This window comes from Oryzias latipes, chromosome 4 (genome assembly GCF_002234675.1).
Source record: "Oryzias latipes chromosome 4, ASM223467v1".
Classification (NCBI taxonomy): Eukaryota; Metazoa; Chordata; class Actinopteri; order Beloniformes; family Adrianichthyidae; genus Oryzias; species Oryzias latipes.
Genome location: NC_019862.2, coordinates 30857134 through 30881542, shown reverse-complemented (window position 1 = coordinate 30881542; position 24409 = coordinate 30857134). Strand labels below are relative to the sequence as shown.

Here is a 24409-nt window from a genome sequence, read left to right as displayed (position 1 = left end):
TTGTTTCCAACGAGTCGGTGCAAATCCGCGGAGCTTGACAGCTATATGGGCTCACAGGGAGAGATTTAACATACCTCACAGCTGACAGGATGACAAGCCTAAAGTGTCAACAGTGATACAGAAAATAAAGGAGAGCTGATGGGTGTGTGTGTGTTTGTGTTTGGGCCTCATGGAGTCTTTTTTTCTCCTTTTTTCTGCTGCCATTGCTGTGTCCTCTACGCTTGATTGATTTGGAAATATAGACAAAGTGTTGCCCAGATGAAAGCCACTAATTTTAAAGGCTTTTTCCTCAACACCACAGCCATCAGAATCAGAGCGGCGGTTTGCAGCCACCACTGGTTTAGAAGTAGAAAGCTGTGACGCGACGTGGCGCCTGGCTAAAGCCTGTCTGCCGGCTCCATAAAAAAAAAAAAACTCTTTCTTTTCCACCCAGCTCTTTGACTTTCGCCATTAATGTGTCTCTTTGTCTTTGAGAGGTTTAATATTTTACATTTGTCGAGCTCTTTATTTCGTCTCTTTATTCTGCGAGGCTGGGATGAGATGCTCTGGAGGTTAAACGGCCTCGATGCAGCTCACGTACGGCTCGGGTTGGAGTGATTCTAATGCGCCGGTTTGTGTGTCCGTGTCTCTACAATAACTGAATTGTAAAACTATGTGTGAGCGTTATCGGACCAGCAGAGCTTCTCCCTTTTTATCCCCCCCCCTCCTCCATCCCACGCAGTGATAATTCTGTTTGGGAACGACGGCTCTGTGCCACGCCAGGAGATGGGCAGGGGAGCGGCACCGGGAGTAACCATTTAGATAAAACAAATTGCCAGTTGCAGAGCAGGAGCAGTTGCCATTCAGATAACAACCAAAGAGACTGTGGGCATCAGAGTGCATATGCTGGAGATTGTGGGCTTTTTTTCCCCGCTCCTGTCATTCCTCAGAGTCTACCTTTCCCCTTTTTCCGTCTTCCAGAACATGTCACAGAATCATTTCTTCTGGCCTATAACTATAGTGCTGTAATAGGACAAGCAGCAGTAATTAAATCAATAGCCGGGACTTTTCCAGTCTCCGGCAAGGTCACACGTTTCCCAGGAGAGGGAAAGAGAAACAGAGAAAAGTGGGATTGCACGGATGGACGAAGTCGAAAAGGGAAATGTGCGAAGGGGCGAGGAGTCATCATATTTTAATTAACCTTTACCTTGGAGGCTGGCACTACAGCAAAGTGCCAGTGTGTACTTGGGGGGGGGGGTGTTGTGGAGGAGGGTCATAAGAAACTGAATGCGTCCCACGAGCATGGCGTGGATGTCTGCTTCGTCCTTGCCCGTCAGCGGCGTTCCTGCTCCCCTTCAAAGCCAGGTGGATGTTTTTCAGGAACAGGATTCAGCTGTCGTTCAAACGGAGGAAGTGGGATCATGTTTGCTTTGATAATCGTTCTGCTTCTTCTGCGTGCAGCTGTTGTTAGATAACCCTGGGAAGCCGTCGACGCTGCGGTATGGACAGCCACAGCGAGCATTAGTATTCTGCTGAGGTAGCGGCATGCAGACATTTTCCTTCTTCTTCCTCCACGCCTTTCTCTCTCTTGTCCCCATCAGAGGCGGTGTGATTTAGCTTTTTGTTTCACTGGATACCTGCAGGGGGGGGTTTTCAAGTTCTTCAAATGCGTTTCTGTGCAGGAACTTTACCAAATTCACTGCATCTCATAAACAAATCCGTGAAGTTCTACGTGTTTCCGTCTATCCTCCCTCCTCAGAGGGGAGTCGGGAGGGGGGGGGTCCGCTCTGTTTGTTGATCATCAGGTTTCCTCCTATCGCAGCTCTGATAGCATCTCCATCTGATTGGACGCAAGAGCTGCGAGGTCGGCGGCCAGCCTCGCCATCCTACAGCTTCCACAGCGATGGACACAACCGCTGTCCTTCCATCTCCATATCAGTCCCAGATCATCGTCTGCTTATCTCCTTATTACACCTCCCTGACAGTTCTCAAAACCCCAAACTCACCAATCACACGGTATTCCCTACCAACATGTCCTTTTAGCCCAAACCTTCATGTCGTCTTTTCTGCACATGGGCTGAAGTCAGTTTGGTTCGTTTCTTTTCACCTGAAAGAGCCAAAAATGAAAAACAGCCAAAGCTCATTCAGTATTCATTTCATTTTTATTAAAAAGCCATTGTAGAAATTTTATACCTAAAGGTTTTTTTCTTAACTAAACACACATGCAGTTGATTTAAACTATAATTACCACTTGATTTGTGAAACTTAGGGATTCTTTTTGTCACACTCTGTACGTATAAGTGCAAATATGTCTAGTTATGATTAAAGCCCCTGTCCATTCATCTTTTGATCTACGTTCAAAGTGTTTCCAGTGTTCTTTTTATTAGGATTATGCTGATTTTTAGCCCAAAACAATAGAGTCTGATACCTTGTCTTCATAATTCCTGCAGAGCAGCGGTAGTTCATCCAAAATTCACCTTTGAGTTAAGGTGGGACTGTTGGCGCGGAGCAAGCCTGTCCTGACTTCCCATCACCCCATTGTGGACACTCTCTCCTGGTAGCTTACAGCCCCTGACACCCCCAACCTAAGATTACTGGTGCAACAAAAATGGGGAGCAATTTCAGGTTCCAGCTCACGAGGGAAACAAAGACAAACGTGGATCTGTTTGTCTGCAACAGGCTTGTCTTAGTTCTCTAAAAGCGTTTAATTCTAGGGCAGCAGCTGAAATGCAGAAAATGCACAAAAATATTTCAGAACCTAAAGTTTTTCATGCAGCTGCATGAAAAACTTCCTAAACTGAAGTCAGACCAACACAGACGCAAAGCAGGTTTTTTATTGTAAATGTTGAATTTTAGATGAACAACATTCCTGAAGGTTTTTGAATTGTCAATATTTGCAGAAACCTTTTAGGGAAAATGTCTTACTAGATTATTTAAGTAATGTGTAAAGTCCTAATTCCCAGTCAAAGGCACTGAAAGTACATTTGATTCCAAATCCTCATTTAAACTTCTATTACTTTGTTCTTTGCAGGTCTGACATGCAGAAATAATAGCTTTATGAGCTTTTAAAGGAAATATGCACGTCACTCTTGACCTGACTGTGTGATTCATGATTTAACCTTTATTTTTATAACTGTTCATTTTAATTGTATTTTATTATTTGTTTTTATTGTGATGGTGCCTTTCGACCCCTTTGAAAAAGAGATTTGATCTCATTGGGACTTCCTGGTAAAATGAAGGTTAAAAAAAATAATAATTAATAAAGAAATTCTTTATGTGTGCAGTTTTAGTAAATGACATACAGCTGAGATTTTGGGGTCACCTATAAACCAATTGTTTTTATTTTGTTTTTTTGCAGGACAATTCCACGGCAGATAAAATATTTTTCTTGACATGTTCAATATTTTTATTCAAAAGGCCAAATAAAACTGGAAATTTATATTTTTAAAGCAATTTGACTGCATGCATTTATTTGTTATTTTCATTGTTCAGATATGATTATGATTAAATAACTGACATTTTGATGTTCTGGTGGTGGAAAAGCCAAAATACAGGAGACCCAGCTTGGTGGCAGAAACCTAAACATTTGATAAATAAAAGAACACAGAAGAAAACTAAAAAGCAGATGACCTGAGAATGCAGACGTCAAACTTAAACACACTGAGGGTCATTAACACAAGACAACACAGTTGTGTTAACAACCTGAACAACCTGAACCTGGTTTAACCAGACAGGGAAAAACTGAGAACAGAACGTGACAAAAAGAAAGAAAATGTCCCCAAAAAAGGGTTTCACCCTCACAGGAAGTGTCACTTTTCTTTTTATAGAGAACAAACAGTAATGGAGGCGATTAGTGTGTACTTTCAATGCAGCCATTGCTTCCTCTAAATATATGTTCTTTTGAACTATAAAATATTTGAAGGAGGTCTATTTCTGTTTCTTGGTTGTAATTTTGACAGTTAAGCGAGCCTTCATGAGGAGATTTAACCTCCCAAGCTGCTAACAGGCTAAACAGTCACCAGTAATCTAGAAAATCAGGAACACCTCGTTGGGGTTTGGTTTGTTTTCATGAGCTTCAGAAGCTCACCACCACCAGCGCATCAACATTTCTCCCTTCCTGCTCTTTTTCTCAGACTCACATGATGCCAAACTGAAATTATTTTTAATAAAATTAACTTTTTTTCTTTACTTTTCCGTTGCAGGCAGAGACTCCCCCCCAAGAACGTGTATTACTACCGTTGTCCCGATCACCGACGCAACTACGTCATGTCTTTTGCCTTCTGCTTCGACCGGGAGGACGACGTCTACCAGTTTGCCTACTGCTACCCGTACACCTACTCCAGGCTGCAGCATTACTTGGCCAGCTTGGAGCGCAAACACCTTCCTTACCTGCGGCGGGAGCAGCTGGGGCTCAGCGTGGTGAGTTTCTAGCGTGACAGGAAGCGGTGGCCAGAGCAGAGCTGCTGAATGGTGGTCAGGCGTAGTGATGGAGGGGCTTCTATGCTACTCTGTCTGCCTGTGTTCAGGATAAGCAGACCCAGATTGGTTACTTAGGTGTTCTAGCTGCTCCTAACTTTAGTGTTATTATTGGGTTTGTCGCGCTGAGATGACAGACTGTAAGCCTGGAGGCCCGTGTGTGTGTGTGTGTGTGTGTGTGTGTGTGTGGGCACTTGTTTGAATGCCGTGTGTGTAATCAGAAGAGCCCTCACCTCAGCAGCAGCGGCTAGTGTATCATACACGCTGCCTCCGGTCTTGTCTGCTCTTATCAAATAATTGTAGGAGAAAAACTCATTAGAAATGCTTGAGAGATTACAATTTTTTCTTCTGTCCTCCAACATTTGTCAGGGAAAGCTCGCTGCAAGGAAGATACCATGAAAACATGCGGACTTGGAAGGAGCACTTGGCGATGAAATGTAGGAATGATGCCAAACCTCAGAAAAGCGCGGCAGGAATCGGCTGATGGCAGCCTTAAAGAAAAGATCAACGGTACCTTTGCAAATGAAAAGTACAGGATTAATCGTAGAAATACTGAAATGGAAAGTTTTCAGATTCTGGTCAGTTTAAAAACAAGATTTCAGAGCAAAAGATGAGCAGAACAATAGGAATTTCCCTTCTGGACTAGCTCACGATGCAAAAGAGTTCCGACTTGCTACAAGCAAATTGTATTGGTTATTTCAACCGATCAAGAACAGCAAATATCAGGAAAAAAGGCAGGGAAAGCCTTTGGCCGCGTCTGAATTCTCCTTCCTACTCCCAACTTCTACAAAGCTATAGTGCAGGTCCATCTAGGGCCCTGACACATGCCCACTGCTTCTCTTTTATTATTAGTTTTTCTTAACGGCAAATATCACAGATTTCCCAAAGTAAAAACCTAATAAGTCTGAACATTTAACAACGACTATTGATGAATTCACTGATGATGAAAAAACTTGGATGGTTCATACAAAATAAATAAAAATAGATTTTTTCCCCCTATGAAAAATCATTCAAACCCAATGCATTGTGGTCCATATTTGCCAATCCAGTGAGCAACTTACAACTCCAGAATCTTTGGGAAAAATGTGTTGGATTTAGACATCCTATTCCGAACGGAGTTGTCATGGAGAGTTTCTGAAAGTGGCGTTATCCTGTTGCTTGCACATTTTTTACCAGAAAAAAGTGAAAATGTAATATACAAATCACTGGCTCAAGCTGGACGCAATGACATACCTATTAGGAATGTGGGCGTGGCTGACAAAAAAGCGTCTGTTGCCAAGGAAAGTTAAAAATTTACTTTTGCAGATTCTTCTAAAAAGTTACAGATTTTTTCGTCACCCCCAGGTGACCAAAAAAATTGCTATGGAGATAAAAACGACAGAAAAGCTGCCATTTTGAAAAAAGTGTGTGGGGGAGGTGTTTGACAAGGCAGATGGGGGGGAGGGGCATGTGGCAGCCGCTCAGAAGGGGACGGTGAAGGCGGGGCGGCTAACGCCTGCGGGTCGTGCAGTGGCTCCTCAGAAAATCAACAAAAAAATATGAAATTGAAATTCCCCTTCAAGTGCTTCTGTTGTGTGTGCAATGTCCTGTAAATACACAAAACCCCCCAGTGTGCAGCGGCCTGTTTTCACCTCCTTCTTAGGCCGCATCATTTGTTACAGCAAGACAGAGGGGAGCAGAGAGAGGACAGGGCGGCTGGATTTGGCTCCCAGAGTCAGTATTAGTATTCATAGTCATAGAGAGGTTTTATGAGCGCATTTTTCTCTTTATGTTCTCTGGGCCTTGGTTGCAGACAGCTGAGCTCCACCCTCTCATATCTCTTTCCTCGTCGGCTCCCTCTCCGGCTGTTGCCGCCTCTCCCCGCCTTTTTTCGGAGGCATCCCCCCACATGCAGACGCAGGTCACATGCAGAGGGATGAGAACAGATAAGGAAGCTTCACCACTGCATCAAAGTTTCAAGACAAATTGCTGTAATTTCCGAGGCAGAGTCTTTGCAGATGGCAGAACACGCTAGGACACCAGGATAGATTTCACCTTCTAATGGGTACAGTTATCTCATATGAATGGAAATCTCATCGACCACTATTGGCATTCCTCTATCTCGCTGACTTATTTGTTTTCTGTGATGTATTTTTATTCTGTCCTGTCTGCTCTGAAAGGTTCCAATACAATAGAAAAGATCTTTTCTCGTGAATTTTTTATGTCTCTCCATCGCTGTGAATGAGATGATGTCTACAGATTTATGGGACAGGTATTATTTTTCCTAACATCCATCTCAAGGTTCACTTGAGCAGGATATGTAAATGACACTAAACCTCAGTAGTTTCACTTCAGATGTGTAGAACTGCAAAATGATCAACAGAAGAGGACCATGGATGAAGAGTGAGTTGGGATAACTTTTAAAACCTTCTTATCGTCAATGACTCTCAATGGCTAAACCAGCAAAGACCCATTCTAATCACTCTTTCTGGTGATTTTATCATGTTCTTGTTCTTTTCTCATGGTGGAGAACATATATCCAGTTTATATACACATATTCCACTCGTAGACAAAAATGTACGTCTCTGTTTTTCTCGTCAGAGCTGGAATTTGGCTCAAAACTGTACAGATGGATAGCTCTGATTTTAGTTATGACAAACCTCTATGTACGTCGTATTTTTGACATTTGTGACGGTGGACGTGCATCATAAAGCAAAACACTGCGGCGTTTTCTCTGCTGGGTCGCTGGGCCTGCTTCTGCTCACTGCCCGTGTGAACACTGCTGCCAGTGGACCATCCTGGCTTTATCCGAGCAAACACTCCCCTGCGGGTGTTCATTTCCACAGGGACTCCATGAAGGAGTCCACAGGTTTCCCACCTGCTGCAACACTAACAAGCTTTTCTTTGATACGACCCCTCACGCTTCCCTTTTTCCTCCTTCCTTTATGGTCCTCAAGTGTCCCCCTGGCCATGTGGGATTGCAAGCGCCTCATTATCTCCGCTCACCTGTTGACAAAGCGTTTTTCTTTTCTTCCCAGCAGTGGGCGGTGTCTGCCCTGCAGTGGTGGAGGGGAGCAGCGTGGGGTTTTTCTTGTGCTCAGTCTGCCGGCTGTGCCGGTCTCTGACACTATTAGTCACCTATGACACAACGCAACCTCTGCCTGTCAGCAGCGTGTGGTGAGACAGCCACCTCAGGGTGGAAGAGGAACCAGCCTGCGACTGGCCGTAAACCTGCAGCCCACCGGGGGGGGCCACCGTTCAGATGATTTCAGTTTGCCGGTGCAGAAATGTCCACTGAGTCCTACTCTTCTGCTGGAATCTGTCATCAATGTGGGCTTGTGATTGATCCATTGTACTGTATTACATTGTCAGGACCAGAGATTTCCCTTTACTGATAGTGTTGAGATTGAATTTTAAGCCTGATCCTGTGCGGGATGAGCCCTCATTTGCCATATTTGAGTGTCTGCTCTGTGGGAGTGGAGTCTGGCAGGTTTTGCCACAGTACTAGAGTGGAGTGGACAATGCAGCTATCTGCCAAGCTGCCTCTCTCTTTTCTTATCTCTGTGTTTGTGCACTGGATGCCAAGATCCAATCAATAGCCACTCAAGCCACGGAGAGAGGCGAAGGTCAGCCGCCACACTGGAGGAGGCAAGGAAAACAGACTCGGGCAGCAGCGGCGGCGCAAACTGGCCATCGCAGACGGCCCCCCCAGCTAACAGACCTTTTCTGTTTTCCACCACACACGCGACTTTAATACAAGCGCCATAAATGACGAGCAGAATACTCAGCAGAGCTGTCTAATGAAATATTGGCTTTTTCATCTTTTCAGCAGAAGTTTAAACTCATCATACATTGTCAATAAATGTTATCAACCTATGGCACAGCCTCCATGGTGACAGAGTTCCGACTCCAGCGATTGAAATGTTTTTGACAGCGGGGGCGCTCTGTGATGGATTTGTAAGAGAGCCCTCCGTGCACTGACTGCCTCCTTCAAAGAACGACTCGGATGGTGATTCAGCGCTGAGTCATGCTGATGAAGGGATGTTGGCAAATGACACCAAACAAGGGAAGGAAACGTTTTTGTGAACAGCAAAGAGCTTTTAGTTGGAAACTGTTAAATCTCCAACAAACTCAGTCTGGAAGTAAATACTGTATGTTGTATTTAAAGATTGTGTACACAGAATGAAACTGTGAAAGAGCAAACATCCAAAAATACTCAACTGAAACACAGAGATTGTCATCCGGTCACTATGATGTTTGGATTGGCTGGAATTAAACCGAATCGTGGATGGATGAAAGGATAAATGACTGGTGGGACAAAGGCTGATGTGAAGAAGGATCCTTGAATCAATCAGAAGGATGAATAGATGTAATAACTTCTGGATGGATGGATGAATGGAGAGACAGATGAATGGGTGAGAAGCTGGAGACATGGATGTACAAATGTCAAAAGTTCAAGTCCCATTAGCCGTCACACACCTGGGTGCGTAAAATGTGTTTTCCACATTTGACCCCTCCCCTGGGGGCACGACATCCAGGAAATGTTTAGTGGTTTAACCCCTTAATGCTGAGTGCCAAGCAGGGAGGCATTGGGTCCCATTTTCAGAGTCTTTGCTATGACACAGCAAAGAACCCCTGACCTTCCAGTTTCTCTACCAGTCACTCTACCACAGCGCCACTGAGGTGGATGGATGATGGGATGGACATAGACGTGGATGAGCATAATAATTTAATGAAGTTATCTGTTTCTTTGGCTTTTACTTATTATAAGGCTTCATGGTTCGTCATTATAATACTTATTAGTCTTCTGTCTTTTATTACTCACCTTCCTAAACAATAACTACTAGCAGTGGGAGTAACGCCATTGAAATAAACTGGCATTACAAACGGCAGATTAAGTAAAGTCACGGAGTGATCGTGTCAATTACTTTTGTCCTAGCTGCAACAATGTTACAGTTGCAGGAAGTGTTGTGACAATGTAAATACTGTCAACTAGGAGGAGCTGCAATTCCAGAAGAAAATGCAGGTTGATGCTATATTGCTGAATGAAAATAAAACTTAAAGGGTAATAATTGGCACGAAAAAAAGAAGGGAGAATGATCAAATTTGACTATAAATAAAGTCAAAACAGCACAATAACAAAAAAAAGATATGTTTGTGAGAAATGCTAGAGCCGGGTATCGAACCAGCGAGCTTCTGCTCCAAGGGTTCCCCATGTATTTTAATGGAGGCAGAAATCCTGGAATATCTGGAAAAGTTCAAGGATTTGAAAGACCAGAAGTCACAGCTGGAAAAAGCTGAAAGAGCTGAACATTTGAATAGTTGAATGGTTGAAATAGATGAACAATTGCAGGAGGAGTTAAGAGACAAAACATGGAGGAAGATACTAGAGTAAAGAAAGAGAAACAGGAAAACAATCGATTGGAAGCTTTATAGCATTCAACCCATTACCTGTTTAAGGTAAGATTCCCAACACTGACTGTTAGTCACACTGTTTCCATCTGAGATTTTGTGCTTCTGTGTTTTTGGTTGACTGTGTTTCTGACTTTTTGTTGTTTTGTCTTTCTGCATTAACCACCTTGTTCTGGACTTATTTTGATAAAAGCTTGTCTACAAATGAAGGGATTGATGGATTGAATTGATGGATGGAATGACATATTTATGGAGGGATAAATAGATGGATAGATTACTATTGGATGGATGCACAAACACCACGGTACATTGTAACCTCTTTTTTTCACTGCATTATTGACCAACTCTCACAAATTCCAGTTAATCCATCATTTTTTTTCCCTCCCTTTTGGTTATAACCTTTTACCTTCTTGGCATTAATTCTCCGTTGTTTTTGTCATATATTATTCTGTCGGCCTCATGAAGTTTAGCATTTTCCTTGGCGGCAGCTAACAGGTATCCAGAAGAAAGCAGCTTCGTCATCTTTATATGTTACTCACTGCCTTCAGCGCCTCAGCTTTAGAACAGGAAGGAAACCCTTTAGAGACAGAAAGGTCATCGCCACATCAGTGTGGGTTCCACTGCGAGTGCTGTGGGTTTTTGGGTGATTTCCTTTTTGCTTCATTAGTGAGAGGCGTTTAAGCACCAAAGACACGTCTGTGGGTCAGCTCAGGAATCAGGAGGAGGTTGATGCTGAGTGTCCTTTTGTCTCAGATTGTTGACCAAGAAGGTGATCCAGAGAGAGCAGAAGATGAGCAGGTTTATGATCTAAATCCTCGCGTTCCAGTGCTGCATGGCCTCTGATCTTCAACTAATGGTTCCCCGAGGACACTGGCTGCTTTATCACGCACCTACACCCTTACATCTCTCCCATTTCTCTGGCGATCAGCCGTAGAAATGGGAGAGATGTAAGGATGTAGGGTGTACGCACTATTAGAAGGGAGTGCGTGCAAATCTGCGTCTGGTTTGTTGGGATTCACAGATGTGTACAGTGCAGCTCAGATGACATTATCATGAATGAAGGTTTTCCAACTCTCCATTTTTACCAAACTGATGAAGATATCTAGTGTTTTTGATGTTTTATGGTTTTTACCGCTGCATGTCTGACACATCCCTCCGTTTTCTATTTTCTCGGCGCCCTTATGTTCAAGGGATCCCTACAGCTGCATCACAGCCGTCATCCGTCCTCCTCTGCCAATGGAAATTTACTCTGCCCACTTCCAAGATGGCTTTCGGGGTGGAGCGGCGCGCAGCGAGATGTGCACTCACTCTGTTTCATTTGGGTGTCAGGACTCCGTTCCCGAAGGCGACACAAAGAGGAGCAAAACAGATAGCATTTAAGGCTTTTAATAAATCAGAATACACCGTTCTGACAGTGTAATTGCTTTCCATTGCCTGGGCCCCCAACTCAACAGCAGGCAGGGAAAAAACAGAACGGGGAAGACGTTGAGTGGAGAGCGGGCCGTACAGTAGATCATTTGTTGGAGGGAAAAGAATGAAAATTAATGAAAAGAGAGTTGCTCGCCCTCTAAAGGCAGCCAAGCTTGAAATTCACTTTGAGGGAAACTTAATTTGTTGTAAATGGGCAAAAAACATATTACTGCACAGCTCTTGGTGGGGGCGCCGGTGTGTCCGTTCACTGCGTCTGTCTGTCGGCGTGTGTTTGTGGCAGACGAGGAACGCCATGCTCTGAATAGCTCCGCTGAGGGAGGGGGGGACACAGGAGCCTGTTAATAACTTCAGGAACAGCATTCTCTTTCTACATGACTGCTCGCCACCACTCACTGCTAGCAGGTCTGAATACAACTCCAGGATGTGGAGAACTTGTCAAACGTTACTTGCAAAAAAGAGAAAAAATTATGCCTGTAGTTCACAGAGGTCATGTGTCTCTGTGTGTTAGCATGTTGTGTGTTTCTGCTTTTCTTTGTGGCTTTTTTTTTTTTACCTGAGGGCAAAGTTTCATCAAATAGAAAGTTTTTGAATACTTGTAGAGTAAGGATTACTTTGGTGGTACTTTTGTATTAGATAAATATGTCAAAAACATGGTTATGCTGGTACACAACAACAATTATATTAATCTGAACGACAAAGTTGGAAGACGACAATTCCAAAGTGAAGACGAGCAGCAAAAGTCATTTTAGGAGAAAAGCAAACCCATCCTTGTTTCTTGAGTTTTAAACATTTAACAAACAGCAAATCCTTTCAAGAGCTTAACTTTCATCAAAAAATAACACAGTCTCTGATTTAAAACAAACTGGCTTTTGTTTGCATAAAAGAAATGCATTGATTGGGTAAATTAAAATCAGGAGATGCCATTAAAAATATGCATACCATATATTTTCCAATAGTAGAGCTGGCGTTTCTTCCAAAAATGTGTTCGCTGTCCTGGTGTTTATCAGAGACAGGCATCTATTGGAGGCAGGCTTTCATTTAATGACATCTTAAAGGAGCCCGGACACCTTCTCTGAAAGTGTGTCGTAGTTGTTCACACTTAACACGCATCAGTTTGTGTTTTCTGTCTGAAGGCTGGATGGTTTCTGATCAAAATTCCCACATGTTTCTGTTATTTTTTGTCTGATCTGAATACAGCACTGACACAAATCATGAATGAATTATTCCAGTCATTTCAGCTTCATGGATGAACATCAATGGAAACTAAAGGACATAGTCTTCGGTTTTTTGTGCTTAAGAGTCACATAAAACTGAACAAAAGAGACACTCGATTGTGTTCATTTCATCTGAAGTATTGACTGTATATGAGAACCGCAGAGAAGCTTAGATGAAATCCACCAATAAGCGAATTAACAAGACTAGTCTAATTAAGTGTAAACCTTCAGTAGCCGTGTGCCAAATGTTGCTCCAAATTTCACTCCTCCGACAATAAATCTGGTGGTATTTGCCGCCTAACAAGTTTCATTTTTGGACCCCGCCTGCATTCCTTCATCCTTGGAGCGTTTTCTTCTTTCTAAGCTGGACGCTGATGTTTCTTTTGATCTTTTCTTCATTTTCCACAACCTTAAATAGACTTTTCTGTGTGTCAAACACCAGAGGAAAGATGAGTGACATGATGGAAACAAAGTCACTTTGATGCAGACTTTTTTTCTTTCATAAACTTTTCATAAAATCCAGTAAACCTAATGAAGTATATTTATTTTATTATTCCTTTCTTTATTTTTCCGGAGCCGCAGGTCGGCGACCCCTGGTTTAGACCATTTAAATCAAGTGCAGGCAGCACCTGAGGCAGGACTCTGAATTTCTGAACTGATCATTAAACAGCAGCAGGTGGAAATGCTCTTATAATCTTTAATTTCATCTTTTTGATTTGAAATGCCCTCTGAGTTTCTGCAATCAGCTGACTATACAGTATAAATGAAAAAAGACATGAAGGAAACGCTGGTGAGCTTTATTTAGACAATACTTGTATCTGAACCAATAAAGATTGACAGGAGAACACACATCACTGTTTGCTTCTGGATTCTCATCATTGCTGAAAAAACACTGGGGTTTTCCGTGAGAAAAGAACCGAAAATGTAGAAGTGATTTCATCTTTCAGGTCACCTTTTCCTCCACAGCTAAGCGTGTGACTTGAAGCTAATTTCTGTGTTTACTGTAAACGGGCCGACGTTCCTGCAGGGTGAGATTACGTTTGAATCCCAGATACAGAGGATTGATCCAGCCAAATATGTTCAGTGATAAGCCTGAGCCGAAAGCCAAGCATGACTGACAGGCTGGGGTTTAGCTGGATGATTGTAGACTCGCTGCAGTGTTATCCTGGCCTGCAGTTATGCTGTAGACCTCCTGACTTTGTGCGTTAGGACTTCGCTATGAAGCAGAGCAGTCGTCACATTTTCAACTCATTGACCTGAGGCGCTTCCTTCCATGAGCTCTAGCTTCCATTTCCTCCATGTCTCCACTGTCCAGCCTCTTGTATGTTACTGCATGTAAAGCATGTTCCTTCAAGTCCCTCTCCGGCCATCTATCGATGTGCTTTCAGGCGTTCGCAGAGGAAATTCACTTCTGCTAATCCATTTCAAAACTCTTCACAGAATTTACTACACTGGACAGAGGATGTTCAAGATGGGTCTCAGTAACTCAGACATTTGTCAGCACTGTGACAGTAATCTACCCGACAATTACATGCATGCACTATGGTTCTGCACGCCTGTCCAGGCTCTCTGGCAGCAGGTATGTGCCGATCTATCAGTCTGGCTTAAGGTTTCAATCACAGCTTCACCGTCACTTTGTGTGCTTGGTGACATGAGTGCCATCGATGTAGAAGGAGGATTAGCATCTATCATTTTCATAACTCTTTGCATTGCTAAAAAAACTATTTTAATAAATTGGAAAAGCAAAAAAAATATAAATATAAGTCAACACAGAAATCTGCTGCTTGATCATATCAGCTTGGAAAAAATGTCAGCCCAAAGTTCAAGTAACTTTGAAAGAATTCGGTCTCTCTGGTCTCCCATAGCTAACTCCGTGACTTAGGGGGTGGGGGGGGCATGGTCGTCGCTGCTCCTTGCCCTTCTGCCGTGGGCCGGGGTGGGGGTCGGGGCCTCCGGTGCCTGGCCGGGGGTGGTGGGGGCTCCGTTGGTCGGGGGGTCGGGTCCGGCGCCTGGGTGGGGCGGCCTGGGGCGCTGCGTGGTCCTCTGGGCTTGGGTGTGGGGGTGCGTGGTGGGGGGTGGGGTGGTGGTCTGGCCTGGCTTGGGGGGGTGGCCCTTTTGCCTGTGCTGGGGGGGTTGGCGGGGGGCGCTGCTCGGGGGGGGGGGGGGGGGGCCAGCGGCGCTGGATGGGCTTCCCGTCTACACCTGGGGCTGGGATCGGCCCTTCCCTGGCTCTGGGGCGGGACGGGACAACCCTCTTGGGGCCCCCGGTCGCTCTGGGTGTCATCCGCTTCGGCTGCGGGGTCTGGGGGTGGGGTGGGGTGGGGGTCTTGTCGGCCCTGTCCTGTGGGGGGGCATTCTGGGGGAGGGGGGGGGGCCACTATTGGTACGGGGCAGGGGGGGTTGACGGGTCGGGGTCTCCGCTGAGGCCATCGGCGGTTTCCCCGGCCGGTTGGCTGCCTCGGTCCCGTCGAGGCCTGACCAGAGCTCTTCTAGGGCCGGCGTTTGGGGGTGGGGGCCTGGGCTTGCTCCGGGGGGGCCGGCGCTTTCTGGCTCCCCTCTCTCTGTGTGGGGGTGGTGGTGCTGGGCCTGGGGTGTCTGCGCCTCCGGGGGTGGGGCCCCGGGGCTGGGTGGGCCTGGCCCCCTTGCTGGGGGGGGGGCGGGGGACAGCTGTTTGACCACCGGGGGACAGTCTATCATCTGTCCCCAACTTACCCCCTTCCTCATATAACCTCATAATAGGGTGAGGGGGTGGGGGGCTTAGCCTGCGATGAGCCTTGGGGGGGGGGGTTTACTAGGCAGTGACCCCCCTCCTGTGGTTGCCGTATGGAGTGGGCCCCCCCTCTTTCGGTTTAATTTGCACCTTAGACATGTAGGGCCCTTGGTAGGGGGGGTGCTTGGACATCACTGCCAGCAAGCAGCGGATGTCCTCCTAGCACCCTACCCGCCAATTTTAACCGCACCTTAGACATTTAGGGCCCCTTGGTGGGGAGGGTGAGGGGACGTCACTGTGAGTAATCAGGAGACGTCCCCTTAGTGCCCTACCCGCCAATTTTAACCGCACCCCCCTTAGTACACACACCCCTCCCCCCTCAATATATACATCCCAACATAAACACACACACATGCACACACACACTCTCTCAAACACACATACACGCACACACATTTTGCAAGGAAGGTGGGACCTAGGACCTTCTGTCCCCTGCCTCTTCCCTGGTGGGGGGTACGGGCCCCTTTGCAACGGCGGCTGTGTCCCCGGGGTGCCGGCTTCCTGGGCCCGGCGGTGCTCTCTCCGCGCGGTGGGGGGGTTCACATTACATCTGAGCCGGGGGTGTTCGTGTCCCTGGGGGGTGGGTTCTGGTCCTTGCTCCTGAGTGCTGGGCCCCGCCAAATTTCCAACTGTGGCCGAGCCTGGTCGGGCCATATTTACAACACCCCTTTTGGGCCCTCTTTTTTCCCCGGGGTTCCCCCCTTCTGGGCGGGGGCGGCGGGCCCCTGCCTCGCTCCTCCCTGGACCAACCGTGGGCCGGGCGGGTGGCTGCCTGGAGTGCGGAGTGGGTCTCCCTTGGGGGGTCCTGGCTCGTACCTGGGGTTGGGGCGGGGGGATGCCCGGAACTCCTGGGTGGTGGTGGGGTGCTCGTCTGGGGCTGTGGGCGTCCTTCTCCGGTGGGGCCCTGCGTTGGGTTCTCCCGGCGCGGCGGGGGGGCTGCTCTCCTGGTTGGGCTGGGGCGGCGCCCTCTTTCCCTCCGTGCCTCCCTGCTCTCTGGCTCTGGGGGCCTTGCGGCGGCCCTGCTGGCCCTGGCCTGGGTGGCGGGCTTGGTCGCCCGGGCGGCGGTTGTTCCCTGCCGGTTCCCGTGTGGCGTTGGGGGGATTCCGGCTGCCGCTGCTGGTGCGGTGGGGGTCTTGGGGTGGGGATGGCTGGGCACTCTCCCTCCTTCTTCTCACGTTCCACCATCCATTTTAGAAGAACATAAACACTCACCTGAGCACAGGTGTTAGCTCAACAGACTGAATGACTGAAATATTTCACACTAGTTGGTTTTAAGGCATAAGTATGCGTGTGAACACTATCTGTTTTGTGTACATGTCGACAGGTGGACATTTTTGCAACTAACAGGTGTGTTTATAACATTTGAGTGTGTGTGTGGACAGGCTCCGCCCTTTTTTGTTGTTTTTTTTTTCATTTGAACCTTACCATAATGATTAACAACCAGTAAACTTGCTGCTTTATGCTGCTTCATGGTCTTATCCCCCTTCCCCTCCTATTATCACCCCCTACCCCCCCTCTCTCTAACGTCCCTCTCTCTTCTTCCCCTCTTTCCTTTTCCGTCCGGTCCAACACCAAAGATTTTCAGACATGTTTGAAATTAATAAAGTTTGGCCTCAATTACAAAAGGGGTTTATTCAGACATACCTCTGGTTTGTCTGAAGATTAATAACCCCTCTTGTTAAAGTAAAATATGTCCAACCCAAGAGGCCCTCAGCTCTCATCTGTCTGCCTAGCTGTTGGACAGGACAAGTTAAGAAAAAAAAAAAAAAAAGGAAATTCACTTCTGAGTTGTGGGCGGGGCCATTGATTCAGAGCAACCCCGCCCCTCTCCCTGTTGCTTGGAGCTCTCTGTTTACACACTCTCCTGCTAGCTCACACCCCCAACCTGACATTTCCGGTGCAACAACAATGTGGAGCAATGTTGGACAACCGTACAGTTTAGAGCCAGTTGCCCACTCAGACGTGGAAAACAACCACGTACGTGGATCTACTTGTTAGGGGTGTAAACGATACACGTAGTTGTCGGTACGGCAGTTTAGGTTCGGTTCACTTCTGTACCGTTTGGTTTATTCTTTTTTTCCTGCATGTGCATTGTAACGACCCAGCTGCTTTGTCACTCGGTAAACGAGAGCCGAGCTGCTGATTAACTAGCTGCATTGACTGTCCTTGCCCCCCCATACTCCACTCGCCCTCAAAGAGTCTCAGAGAGAGAGAGAGTAGACAGAGAAATAGATTACTCCATCTCCTTTCCAGCATTAAACCCGTTTATTATGAACTCACACGAAAAGCGTAACAACATGAAGCTCACTTGTCTTCATAGCTCTCTCAGTGATGGTGAAGGATTCAATACACACAAGATTTCACACTTCCCATGAGTCTCAGTGCCTATGGGCGGGGCTAACCCCAGGTCGCCACTATATTGACTTAGCGCTGAGGCTGAAGTAATGTTAGCCGTGAGTTTCCTCCCAGACGCTGTTAGGTGACGGACAGTTAGCATGTCAACATATGGCTAATGCAGACGCCAGGCCAGAGATGAGGAACCCCCCCCATCTCCTTATGCTCTCCAGGGTGGGGGGGACACTTTGGCTTTGTTGTCAGCATCCATGAAGGGAAAAGACAATTGGATAAGTGGAATGCTGTGTGTTGGCATTGTTACACAAAGATAGTGTTACAAAGTAACACATATAATCTGTTAACCAACTTCAAACGGCATCACCGACTGGAAGAATCGGGTCTACAAGAAAAGAAATGTGCAATTTCAAATGTTTTCTTTAGGCCACTGTTAATCATCCAAAGTGTTTGGTTCCTGACAGCTAATAGTTTTTCTATTTTATCAAGCAGATCACCTAAATAGGTCAATTTTATTTATTAAGTAAAACCAATAAATAAATTTAATTAGTAAAAATAATAAACCACGGGTGTCTTCCTTTCACTCATTTATTCATTTACTTTTGTTGCAGTTGTTGTTTTCAGTTGTTTTTGTTCCTTAAAGTGTTTTTTGGTGTGTACTTTTTTACTTATTTTTTTATATATATTTTAAAAAAAAGGGGATCACATATTAAAATTGATCACATGTTTACAGTGGATCACATGTTTATAGTGGATCACATGTCACTTTTGCAGCTGTATTTATTAAATTTGAATGTCATTTTTGATGTCCTTGCTGCCGCAGATAAGTGAAGTTCCCCACCATGGGATAAATAAAGTTATCTTATCTTATCTAAAAAAAAAGGATTTTGTAAGTAATTTTTTTTGCCTTTTTTGTACCGAAAAAATACCAAAAATAGATCGATGATAGATTAAAACTTTATTAAGGTGTCCGGCAGCAAAACGCATACAAACACACACAATAAATAACAATAACATAATAGTTCATAAAATAACAGTTCATATCAGGCAGATTTGTTAAACAGCAGAACCGAGCCCTATGAAATTCTGAACCGAATTGAGATTTTAGCGTATGGATACACCCCTACTATTCGTACATCCAGTGCCCCCCCCCCAGCATATCCTCTACGTCACAAGCAATCTCTTTTTCAAAAGATGCTCTTTTCCTCTGCTGCTGGTTTAAATACATTTGAACAAAGAAATACTTAGAACTGAAATTTGAATCTTAATTTTCTTTCTATACGTCCTCCACAAGAACATTCATTTTCACCAGAGTGGACCTTTACGTTCGCCGACTCTTTTGTTTTCACTGACGTTCTTGTGGGGGTCAAGGTTGGTCAGCATGAGTGTATTTGCTGCATGGCTTCCTGCGACACGTTGCTGCTTGATGTTTAATTAAGCTCACGGCAGGAAATGGAGCAGAATGTCAATAAGTGGAGAATTTGCAGGAATAATTGGATCCTTCTTGAGCATTTTTCAACCCAATTCTTGGCCACGGTTTCTAGCCTGTTGGCCTTTCATCCGTCCTGGAGCTGGGGGCTCTGACTCCTCCCCTCCCAGACGCAGCCCTTCTAACTTGGGCCAGCAGCCCGGTGCACCTGGGGGGCCTGGAGAACCCTGATAACAAACAGCCTAAGCCAAGCCACTAGTCTCTCTGCTCACAGAGGCATTTGCCCACCGCACACAAACACCGTGCTTTCATTCCAAACAGGTCTTTCCTTCTGCCTTTTCTTCACCGCCTCCGACACGCACAAAAACATTTTCTCTTTTTTCTTTCAGTCTCTTTTTCACCTGAAGTGAGAAAAGAAATTAAGAAAGTGATGGGCCCCATTTTTCCTCTGCTTTTTTTTGTTTGGTATGTGTGTATGTGTGTGTGTGTGTGTGTTTCTCCCCCACAGTTGAACGTCAGCCTAAGTGTGAGAAAGATGGATGCCAGAGTTCCCTTCCTTCTCCTCTGGTCCCACGTCTTCCTCTCTCCTCAGCAGAGCTCGTCTGCACCAACATATTATGATGTAGTGCCTGTGTTCAGCTAGTCGATTGCCTTTAGCGGGTCTGGGGCTCACTGGCCAAATTGAAAGGAATTGAGGCCTCCATTTCATCAGAGTCACAGAGGAGCACAGCGCAGAGCCCACGGGGCACTGGGGGGCATGAAGGAGGTGTGGGGGGTCTCCCATTCTGAAGCATCATCCTTCACGTTTTCCTCTTCCCCTCTCACTTTGATGCCGTCTGAGGAAACATTTCACAGGAAACAAGGAGGCATGTTCACTTTGACGGTAAACAGAAAAAAACATCACTCAAAGAAAAGTGTCTTGATTCAGTCGACTTTGCCTCCTAATTTTCCGACATGCCGTGCAGGTTAATTAATAAAGTTTATATCTATCTATCTCGGTGTCCCTTCCCTTTCAAGTTTGCCTCCTCAATTCTCTGTACGTTAGCTGTAATGAAAAAGCAACGCTCTGATGTGGTTTCAGCTTGTTGTATGAAACGCAAAAATAAATCTAGATTCTAAAATGTTTCAGCTTCCATGTTAGAACACCTGAGATTTATTAGTTCATAGTGTCTGCTTCTTTAACTGACTTCTAAGGCTCTTCTGTTATCAGACACGGTTGGGTTTCTTTCCACATACCTTCCCTCTTCGTCAGAGTCGTCATCTGATGACGACGTCCTCCATGTAAATAATGTAGAAGGACCTGCAGAGAGAAGCCCGACCGATACCATGAGGGTCGGGATCCTTTTTAACCCTTTAAAGTCTCCCCGGCCTGACTCCTTCTGCTTTACTCTGTCAACAGTTTTGGACATTTGTATTGACAAAGTCGGTGCTGTCAGGTTTTTACCCTCTCCTTGTTCCCCTGACCCGTGTGGTTTCAGGTCATTTTGACCCCGTCACTTCCTCTCAGATTTTCAGCACCTGAGACCTTCCTCTATGAAGTGATATTTATGCCACCACATTGCACACAAAACTTTTCTAAGTTGCAAATAAAAATATAATATAGTTTAAATCCCAAAAAAATTTTTTTGCGTCTTTTTTGCTTTCAAGAACGTTTTTTTCCTGTTTTTTTTTTAATTTTTGCTTTCAAAAAATATTTTTGCGTTTGCAAAACAAATGTTTTTGCATGCGCTGTGTGATCTCGCTTTTTTCTTATCTTTGATTTTGCTCACATAAGCTTCAGTTTAGCGTGACAAAGCTGCCATCAAACAGTGCAGAAGGGAGATCCCTCGTAACCCTTGTGCTATCCTATGACCCCCCCCCCTTACATTGGCGTGTTCTCCCTACCATGACAAAGGTGGATGAAGGTGGAAAGATTTCATGTAATCCATGGACACCAGTGAAGATCACAAATCATTGAAGAAAAAAGGTTCAGAGCACTGTCTAGTGGGTCTAGATGACCCCACTCCCAATGTTAAAGTGCCTAGGATAGAACAAGGGTTATAAAGAAGAACCGGAGCACTTCTTCTCCATTCTTGAGACATCTTTTCACTCTCTAGGAAATGTTAATCAGACCAGTCAAAACTCCTGAACTCCCTCTCTCTGTAAAACCTCTTTGGCAGACTGTATAGTGGTGCATTTCAAGCCCTTTTTTTCTTCAGTGTTCAGTATGCATTGCATGCCATTGGTGAGCTTTCCAAATGCCATTTGGAGAAGTCGGCGAGGCTCAAGTTGTTCATAACAGCCTGTCAAGAGCTCTTCAAACCTGCATCTTGTTTAATTTATGGATCAATAGTTGTATTTATTTTTTATTCTTTCTTCATCTTCCTTTTTCTGCTTCTGTCGATCCCTCCATTTGTCTTTGACAAGCCAGTTCTAAATGTCTGCTTTAACTAGCTGCTCACAGCCCTCCTCACAGCACATTTACATAGCCATCAATCAAGCTGTCAAAGGTAAAGGCATGATGCCGTGTAAAAACCAGAATTGGATTATGGCCTTGTCTCATCCCTGACACTCACTGCTTGGTTGGCTTTCTGTCAGGACTGTGGAGAACAAGCCAAACAGCCTGAGTCGTCATTGGCTGGCGTTTCTTCACCCTGAAGTGCTCATTGTTTACCACACACACGTTTTATTTTATTTTTTTATTGTTTTTTTGTAACGTTCCAAAAAAAACACCAGTATTGAGGGTTTATCTTCAAATCTTTTATTATATTTCGTAGCTCAGAAATGGGATTTAATCAACTTAACAGAAGTACTGTTTTGCAGAAACATTAAAAGAAATGCGAAGGATTGACGGTAAATTTTAAACGCAAATGACGCCAACTTTGTATCAGCGGATTTTCAAATGATAAAGTTTAAAGTTTTGAAACTGAACATTTTATTGATTGGTCTGAAGTTGCTGAAGCGTAGATAAAGTGTGCGTCGTCTCTGTGCTCTGCTGAGTTTATGTTATACCTCAGAAACTGTGCGAGTCTCTTTCAGATCCTGTCTTGCATCTTTTTCCAATTTAGCCAAATTTCTCCCTTCACTACATCTGTTTAAAAATGTTTTCTCATTTACAACCATATATAATTGTTCAATTGTCAAACTAAACAACTGCATTTTTTTATTGATACGGATAAAGACATGAACCTTCAACAGTTTCGGCGGGTCCGTTTGCCCATCAGTTGTTTGCAGTGACGTAGCAAAGACAGCAGCCTGCTATGACTATTCTATCCATTTAAAATTTAACGTGAAGGTCTCAAAAGTTATTTGCTTTGATCGTTTTCAATAAAACAAACATAACAAGAGGTATGACACGTAGTTGTGATACACCTAAGAATAAATCTGTGGAACTTTGTATATATTTAGTGGAAGTTCACCCGCTAGTTTTTTATTCCCTTTTTTTTGTATTGTTTTTTATTTTTCTTTGCTTTATTTTTGGATTTATACACTTTTGATCTGCATTAAATAAATGACCAAATTTACTATTTGAAATTTAGATTTGTTTCAGATTTATTGTGTAATATAGTGAAAATTCAAAAAAAAATAAGCTGGGTTTGTATTTCCGGGATACATATCAAACACTGCCACAAAAACTTTGTTTTAAATATAAAATATTAGAGAATGTTATGAAGAAGTGTGAAAATCTTTAAAGAAGTTGAAAGCTTGCTGACGGTTAAACCATAAATGTTTCATTTATTTTTTTTGCCTGGCTTAAATATCAACATAATTCCCAATGGCTCAGGCGGTTGAGAAGGTCATCCAACGATTGAAGCGTCGGCGGTTCGATCCCGCTCCCCCCAGTCACCTGTCATTGTGTCCTTGGGCAAGACGCTTCTCCCTCCCTGCCTCCAGCGTGGCTCCACCGGTGCATGAAAGTCCCGGTGATGGTCAGAGGGGCAGAAGGCGTGAGCTGGCAGCCACGCCTCTGTCCGTCTGCCCCGGGGCAGCTGTGGTACATCAGTAGTTACCCTCACCACGTATGAATGAATAATGGACACATTGGAAGAACTTTGAGCGTCTGGAAAAGCGTAGATGAATCCAATCCATTAATATTATTATTAATAATCAGAACATGTAGGTACCCTTTTTAAGGCCTTTGGGCCTTCTAAGAAGGAAGTAAAGCATAATATAAATGGTAAAAGGCGTATTCTGATACAGTCACAGACCCATTCACACATTGATGGCGGCTCCACTGTCGATCGCTGGCGCCATCGTGGAACCACCAGTGTCTTGCCCAGATAAGTGTCTGCCATTTACCATTTACATTCCAATAGGAGCTTCTGGTCCACAAGAACGGTTCAAATTAACCAACAGTGTGACGCCAAAGAAAAACTATGAAAGCAAAGTTTAAAACATTAGAACTCGAGGACGACCAACGTGAACTCTGGATTGACTGGCTCTGAAACGGCAGCATGAGCGTGGACGCTCATCACCGCGGCTCATTTGAGAGTTTGATCCTGGCCAAGGCGCTAACTCCTAAAGAAGGAGTTCATGCATCCCAAGGGGGACATCTCCCTACCTCACTGAACGCTGAGAAATGAAGCCTGAGATTTTACCATCTGCCGTTGTGAAGTCTTATTTTCTCTTTCAGATGTTGCTCATTGCTACATACTGAAGTGCACCATTTTTTTCAGTCTATGTGACCGGATTTGAGATGGTTACAGAACTACATGGTAACTAATTAAAGTATATTTATGGTTATTAGTTCTACTTTTGGGGTATGGAAGAGGATAACAGAGAATTTTTAATGTTCAGCCTTAAGGTGCACAACCTTAAACTGTGGATCTTCTGAATACTAATATGATGGTCTGTTCAACCATATTTGTAAACTATAAATGTGCTGAGAGAACCGTGAGACTGATAAAACACATGTTAACACAGAATAGTAGGAATTTGGTCATTTGTGACAGATCAGTGCACCAGGAGATTTTTTTTGTTACTGTCACTGCTAAACTTATTATTATAACATATTTAGGGCCCGAGCACGGAGTGCAAGGACCCTATTGTAATTCGAATGTTTATTATTATTAGGGCCCGAGCACGGAGTGCAAGGACCCTATTGTAATTCGAATGTTTATTATTAGGGCCCGAGCACGGAGTGCAAGGACCCTATTGTATCTGTTAGGTTTATTATTATTATTAGGGCCCGAGCACGGAGTGCAAGGACCCTATTGTATCTGTTAGGTTTATTATTATTATTATTAGGGCCCGAGCACGGAGTGCAAGGACCCTATTGTATCTGTTAGGTTTATTATTAGGGCCCGAGCACGGAGTGCAAGGACCCTATTGTATCTGTTAGGTTTATTATTATTATTATTAGGGCCCGAGCACGGAGTGCAAGGACCCTAT

The 24409-nt window shown here is 44.7% G+C and overlaps 1 protein-coding gene across 1 annotated transcript in view; it reads left to right on the top strand.

The window, feature by feature from the left end:
• agbl4 (ATP/GTP binding protein like 4) overlaps positions 1-24409 on the top strand; it is a gene marked incomplete in the record, with an annotated part of 251965 nt that overhangs the window by 181157 nt on the left and 46399 nt on the right. The window contains 1 exon segment of the mRNA XM_023954574.1: positions 4182-4398. Coding sequence (XP_023810342.1) covers positions 4182-4398 — 217 coding nt within the window.